The sequence below is a fragment of the Onychostoma macrolepis genome, chromosome 19 (genome assembly GCF_012432095.1).
Source record: "Onychostoma macrolepis isolate SWU-2019 chromosome 19, ASM1243209v1, whole genome shotgun sequence".
NCBI classification, from domain to species: Eukaryota; Metazoa; Chordata; class Actinopteri; order Cypriniformes; family Cyprinidae; genus Onychostoma; species Onychostoma macrolepis.
The window spans coordinates 7,010,442-7,017,641 of NC_081173.1; the positions used below are offsets into that span (position 1 = coordinate 7,010,442).

The following is a 7,200-nucleotide window of genomic DNA, read 5'->3' on the forward strand; positions in this document are numbered from 1 at the left end:
TAACAAACCACCTTTATGAATCTTATGTTGTTTTGTCCTTTTTGGAGATTGTCAGCCCACCCAACATCTCCTTTTGTGTTCCATAAAAAAAAAAAAAAAAAAAAAAAAGAAAAGTCATACAGATGTGGAATGAAGTAACGATTAGCAAAAGATGATTTCCTAATACATGTTGCTCTGTTTATGTCACACTGATATATATATATATATATATATATATATATATAGTTTAATTTAACACATTGTGACCCTGGAGCACAAAACCAGTCATAAGTAAATGGGTATAATATGGGTATATTTGTAGCATATATCATTTTTATTTTTATTTTGGGGCGAGCGGTTTCTTTAACACAAACAAAACATTATCCAAAGAACATCATTTGTAACAACACTATGTAGAAGAATTTACAAATATACACTGTAAAAAGCGATAAGTTCACTTAACTTTTTTTTTTTTTTTTTATTATTTACTTAATTTTAAGGCAATGGGTTTCCTCAATATTTTTTAAGTTAAGTCAACTTATCACTTTTTGCAGTGTAATAACGTATCTGTAACAGTCAAACAAGCTAAATACCACTGATTTTTACAGTACTGATGCATTAGTTGTTTCACATTCATTTGTTTTAACTGCAGACGAGGTGTTTGTTGTGTAAAAGTTAGCAGCATGTCGGCCCATCCTCTTGTTAAAGGTTTGAACAGAAGCACCGTCAGCCTGAACATCAACAGGCAGCTCCACTCCATCCGTTACATCATATTTAGCTTTTCTCAAATCTGCAGGCCGCCACAGTTTGGGGTGAAAACAGCAATAGTAGAGAACTTTTATAAACAGGCCCAAGACATAACAAAGCGGGACGGAGATTATCAGACTGAAGGCGTACGACTGGGTCATCTCTGCATCTCGGTACAACCACCATGTGGTCAACAGGATGCTGGTGTCTACGATTATAAATGTGTGGTAGATCAGACTCCTGTCTCTGGTGCCTCCTTCAGCCACATTAAACCAGCTGAAGTACCAGATGAGCCCTATGGTGGCTCGGTAGAGCCGTTCCCCCGCTGGGCTGTCCATGAAATCGGTGCCCTGCCTCCAGGCCCATATCACAAAGACGGGCCACAGAAGCAGGAAGTGAGCCGCGATGAAGCAGGGCAACACAGAGGCAAAAAGAGCAACCGTAGCCACACGTGGACCAATCAGAAATAGGTTCCAGAAGAAATAGACCACAGATGACAACCAACCTTGCTTGTCCTTGTCGGGCAGAAACGAACGAAGCGACCGATGATAATCCACCACCATCCAGGCTATTGAGGTAGTGGAGGCGCACACGCTCACATCTGCAGAACAGAAACATCAGTGTCATACTTCAGTTTCTTTTACATCAGTGGTTCTCTAATCCTGAGTCACAGATTGCAGGCAATGTGAAAACATGAAACACGCAATAACGTTAACAGAAATCACCCAGCTCTTTATTTAAGTTAGATATATCCAGAGAATATGCATGAGAACATACTGTACATATTCTCATATTTCGCAACCGCTTGATTGCTTGTATCATAGAAACGATATTAACTATATTATTATAATAACCATATTATTAGATGTACACTATATTATCCCCCCAGCTCTAATCAGAAAAATGTGACTATAAGGCATGAAGATATTAATATATTATAAACATGAACATTATCTGAAATGATGTGTATTGTGAAAAACACTCTACAAATAAATTTGACTTGACTTAATAAAATTAAATACATAATTTCTAACTGAAAATTACTAAAACTGATATAAATTAGCTAAATATATAGCTAAAAATAAATATTTTAAAACAACCGTTAATTCAAAATATTAATAAATACTATAATAGTACATAAATAAGCTCATTAACTTTTAAAAGAAAAAATAAATAGAAAAAAAAAAAAAAGTTTCCTTACAGCTTGAACACCAAAGAGTTTACTTCAAAAACATGAAAAAAAATTATATATTAAAAAAAAAGAAAAAAAAGTGTATATATTTTTAGAGTCACACCAAATGACATGCTACAACCTTGAAATAACTAACATTTTTAGATACGATATACAGTCTTGAGGGTCTATGGGGATCAGGGCTTTTTCCTGTGGTTTGGTTGACTGTTAGTCTCACCACACGACTTTGATCTGGTGGACAAAAAACAAAATAATTTTTTTAACAAATACTAATTCTTAGGACTAGTATTTGTATTGGTACTAATGTTTTTCAAATACTAACATGCAGTGAGGCCGTTTTATTAAAATATCTTTATAAAAATTATTTTCAAGAATTCCTTTTTTTAATGAGGCTTTCTTCTTCACTGTGATACTAGGTCAACTCTCACTCTGACATTTTGCTCCCCCACCCTACACACATCAGCTAGATTGGTACAGCATTTGAATTCCAATGTACACTCTTAAAGGGGTGGTTGATTGCGATTTTACTTTTTTTTAACGTTAGTTTGTGTGTAATGTTGCTGTTTGAGCATAAACAATATCTGCAAAGTTACGAAGCTGAGAGTTCAATGCAAACCAAGATATCATCTTTTAAAATTCTGGCAATTTAATGCCTACAAAAACGACTGGTAGGGAGTACAACGAGTTACTTCCCGGGTTCGTTACGTCAAGAACCCAGAATGAGGTGAGGGGCGGGACGTTCAGACGCACACTAGAGGCGGTTTAACCAATCACAACACACTGGGCAAGCTAACCAATCTGAGCCCATTGCGTATTTCTGAGGGAGGGGCTTCATAAAAGCAGGAAATGATCAGCACATTTATCAGAGAAGGGACAGAGTGGTGTTGAATAAAGGTAAATTATGTGAAAAATAATGCGTTTTTTAACAAACTAAACATTAACACATGTTAGACTGCACTCCATAAACACAATCAAGCCTAGAAAAAAATAAATAAATAAAAAAAGTCGACCACCACTTTGAACCGGTCTTAAAAAGTGGGTCAGATAACCACACATTACTGCACTTCCTGTGTGTCAATGTTCTCGCATCAGACTGGAAAAAAACTGACTTTCAACTAAGAGGAAATGCTTTTACCACAAACTGTCAAGAGGTAATTGGGCATAATTTGGAGGAAGTTTTTTTAGTTTTAATGTAAATGATGGTATTAACAAACAATGGATGAATCTCATGCGGACGGTCATCTTTTGAGCTGATTGGATGTCATATGTTTTATAGTGAAGTGGTTATAAGCATCATTAGAGTAGAGGTGGTTACCCACATTGGACCAGTCTTGCGTGGTTGCTGCACAGCATGATGTACATCATGAGGGTGAGCTGCGGTGCGCTCTCACAGAACGTCTCAATGAGCCGCAGCATGCTAAGGTCATGGGTCAGATAAACTGCATACTCAGACCCACACCCCTTTCGCCACCACACACGAAAACCCTGCCAGATAGCTGATATGTGCCTAGGGAAAGAAAAAACAAAACAAAACAGAAGATATGATTTAAATATGAATATTCACAACAGCAGTTTGAACCAAACAAATATATACAATAGGGTACCATGGTATTGCAGTGTTTTGTTTTCTTTTATTTGTACATTATACAATGGTTTTTAAACAATGCCATAGTATTTTTTCTGAAGTATCCAGCCTATGCCATTTAACTGGTTTACATATCTGGTTTAAGATAGTCAAGCTGGTCTCCCAGCCTGGCCAAGCTGGTGTTTAGCTGGTTTGTCAACTCTTTTACCAGCCTGACCAGCTAAAAAAGCGATCAAAACCCTTTGAAAACCAGCCAGCTAAACCAGCTACGGTGAGGCTGGAAGATCTGCTAAAACTAGCCAACAAGCTTAGGCAATAGAGATGGCACAGCCGTCTTGTCGGGAGACATGAGCTATTACAAAGAGTGTTATGCTCTCTGGCACACAGTGAAAGCTGCTAAACAACAGTACAGAGTGTGAGTGGAGTCTCATTTCCAACTGAATGACTGAGTACCATCAGCGATTTCGGAAGTAAACCATCCACTGCGGTGAGAGCATACTCTTCTTTAGCCAACGATCTGAACATCTTTTACACGCACTTCGAGGCAAACTGTTCTGGCGTTACCAACAGTCCGTCAAAACTGGAGAAGGGAACAGCTGCGTCAGTGACGAGCGCACGATGACCATATCGGAGGATGAGGTTCGTAATGCTCTGAAGCATGCGAACCTCAGGAAATCCGCCAACCCAGACGGCATTCCTGGTCGTGTATTGAGATCATGTGCCGATCAGCTGGCTGGCTTGTTTACATCCATCTTTAGTCCTTTGCTCAGTCAGTGGTCCCCACATGCTTTAAAAAAATCTATCATTGTTCCTGTGCCAAAAAAAAAGCAGCTCTTTTGCTTAAATGACTATTTAGGCATTCACATCGTTAATTATGAAGGTCTTTGAGAGACTTATCAAAAACATCCAAACCAACTCTATCACCCTGAGTACAGGAGCCTCATAAGGACAGTGTGGCCTCAGAGCTCCACATCTATCATCACGTTTGGGGATGATACAGTGGTGATGGGCCTCATCTCAAACAACAATGAGCCTGCCTACCTTAATGAGGTGGAGAAATTGACATCATGGTGCCAATCAAACTGTCTCTCTCTGAATGTCAGTAAAACCAAGGAGCTGGTTGTGGACTTCAGGGGGCGGCAGCAGCAGATTTACACCCCACTCATCATTGGTGGGACCCCAGTGAACAGAGTGAGCAGCTTCAAATACCTCAATCGCCTTTAAGTTGTCCAAATGAAGTTCTTAGCCAAACGTTTTGACATATTTACGGTAAGAAATTTACAAAATATCTTCATGGAACATAATCTTTACTTAATATCCTAATGATTTTTGGCATAAAAGAAAAATTTATAATTTTGACCCATACAATGTATTGTTGGCTATTGCTACAAATATACCCATGTTACTTATGACTGGTTTTGTGCTCCAGGGTCACAATGTGTTAAATTAAACACACATACATATATATATATATATATATATATATATATATATATATATATATATATATATATATATCAGTGTGACATAAACGGAGCAACATGTATTAGGAAATCAGGGGAAATGTCAACATAACTTATGCGGTCATCGCATTACCATGTTTTTCTAGTCCATTTTAGTATTATGTGAAAGCATATGAATATAGGCTCATTCAGTTTCCACGATACTATCATCCAATACATCACTGAATTTTAATACTGCCATTGTTTTTATTTATTGGTAAGTAGGCTCTCATTTAAGGATGCAAATCTAAAGATTTTTTATGTTTTGACCAAAAAAAAAAAAAAAAAATTCAAAAGGAAAGAAAATAAGCTCACTACCTAGGTTACATGCACAAGCGCACGCCGTTATCAGGCAGTAGATAAATGACAGCTATTACATAATAGAAATGTGCCAGATTCAGCGACGACAAAAAAAAAGTCTTTAAAAAAAAAAAGAGTCTTTAAATAAATATAAACAAATATAAAAGCTTTTATTCTTTCACTTAACTTGATTTATATTTAAATGTATTTATATTTTATTTAAAACACTTAACTGAAATGTTGTTTTCATCTGAAAACCGCACTTTTTTTTTTGTTAATAAATAAATCTGGGTAAATAAATCTTTTCGTAACACTCTCGTGAGGCAGCTGCAGTCTCACCTGATGAAGATGCCCAGCTGACACACATGCAGGAAAAGCAACAGTTTTACTCTTTTCGCTCCACTGAACAAAACTACGTTCCCGGCGGACGCTTGAGATTCAAAGTCCTTCAAATCGCGATCATACTGCAGCCAAAACCAGCTGAAGAGCTGAACGACGACAGATGGCATGAGCATGAATCCCAGCAAAACCCCGAACCACATGAACTCTCCATGCATGTAGAACTCCTTCGCCACCCACAGATCCGAGCCCACGTCGAAGAGAAACATGCACGCGCCGATGAGCGTGAAGAACAGATCCAGCAAGGAATACTTGGGAAACCTCGCGCAGTTCATCATGGGATGAGCTTCAAAGCCGAAGCAGCGGACTGAAGTTCAGCCACGGCATGCATGTAGCCGTATACCGTTAGCACACATACGGTTGCAATTAAATTACATAAAATTCTAGGAACGGTTTAATCATCACTTAACTGTTGATCCACACAAACGAGAACTCCGCGAGAAAACACGTCTCTTCCGAGCCATTTCTACAGCAGCAGAAACACGATGATATTTTCTAGCACTTAAAAGTCACAAACTTTCAGAGACTTAGAACTTAAGTCACGCCCGCATGACGTCACACGGGTAACAGGGAAATAGTTTCATTATCATAAATACATTTAAATACAAATAGACTCAGTGTTGTTGTTTTTGTTTTTTTGTTGTTGATGTTTTTTGTTTTTTTGCAAGGAGTTGGCTACATTTAAAATCGTTTGTAATTGTGTCAGTTTCATGAATACACTTTAATATGGAAGCACGTTTCTGCCACCTTGAGAAAAAATATAATAATGAGATACTTTCTCATAATAATGACTTAGTTTCTTGTAATAATGAGAAACTTTCTCGTAATAATGACTTATTTTCTCATAATAATGACTTATTTTGCGCAATACATGAGTGACCGCACGCTAGCGACATCTGTTGGTCAAAGCCATGCAGGAACACCGCAAACATTGCTTTGTTCTGTAATCTAAGGTGTTTAATCTGTCATTAAATAACGATTTCAGATAGATTATCTGCATGTAGTCTTTTGTTAATTTGTAACACTTACCCTACCAACAAGTCACTCTGCCAGACAATAGTTCATGGCTTCAAACAGATATAGAGGAATATTCCAACAAAAATCACACGCATTTTATAAAGAAATGAAAGCCATTGCCATTACACATATACACTTAATGAACAGATGTTCATTTCGATGATTTGATAGTTTTATTAGCTGTCACTTTCATGCATCACATGCATAGGCCCACAGTGTTTACAGTAACCCAATCTCATCTCGCTTGCACAAAGAGTAGTTGTTCGTGCACGGCAACCGCTTGGTCTTCAGCGTCCCACACCGCTTCTTACAGATGTTAACGTGAAAAATGCTTAATGTGGCTTAAAGTACAATGACTAATTCAGGATACAATATTATTGATCATGCATACAGGCAAGCATAAGAGCCCAGAATTTGAACACAACGTCCAAAGTTGCACGTTAGCGTTTTCCTACAGAAAGCCATTACAAAAAAATCAT

At 37.6% G+C, this 7,200-nt stretch overlaps 1 protein-coding gene across 1 annotated transcript; it reads right to left on the minus strand.

Moving 5' to 3' along the window:
- Nucleotides 1-130: 130 nt before the first annotated feature.
- On the minus strand, nt 131-6,283 carry xkr8.3 (XK related 8, tandem duplicate 3). The gene is made up of 3 exons (XM_058754368.1): nt 5,645-6,283; nt 3,238-3,425; nt 131-1,327 (listed from the first exon to the last, which is right to left on the minus strand). The coding sequence occupies exons 1-3, from the start codon at nt 5,980-5,982 to the stop codon at nt 582-584; spliced, it is 1,272 nt and encodes a 423-aa protein (XP_058610351.1). The 5' UTR covers nt 5,983-6,283; the 3' UTR covers nt 131-581.
- Between the last annotated feature and the right edge of the window lie 917 nt (nt 6,284-7,200).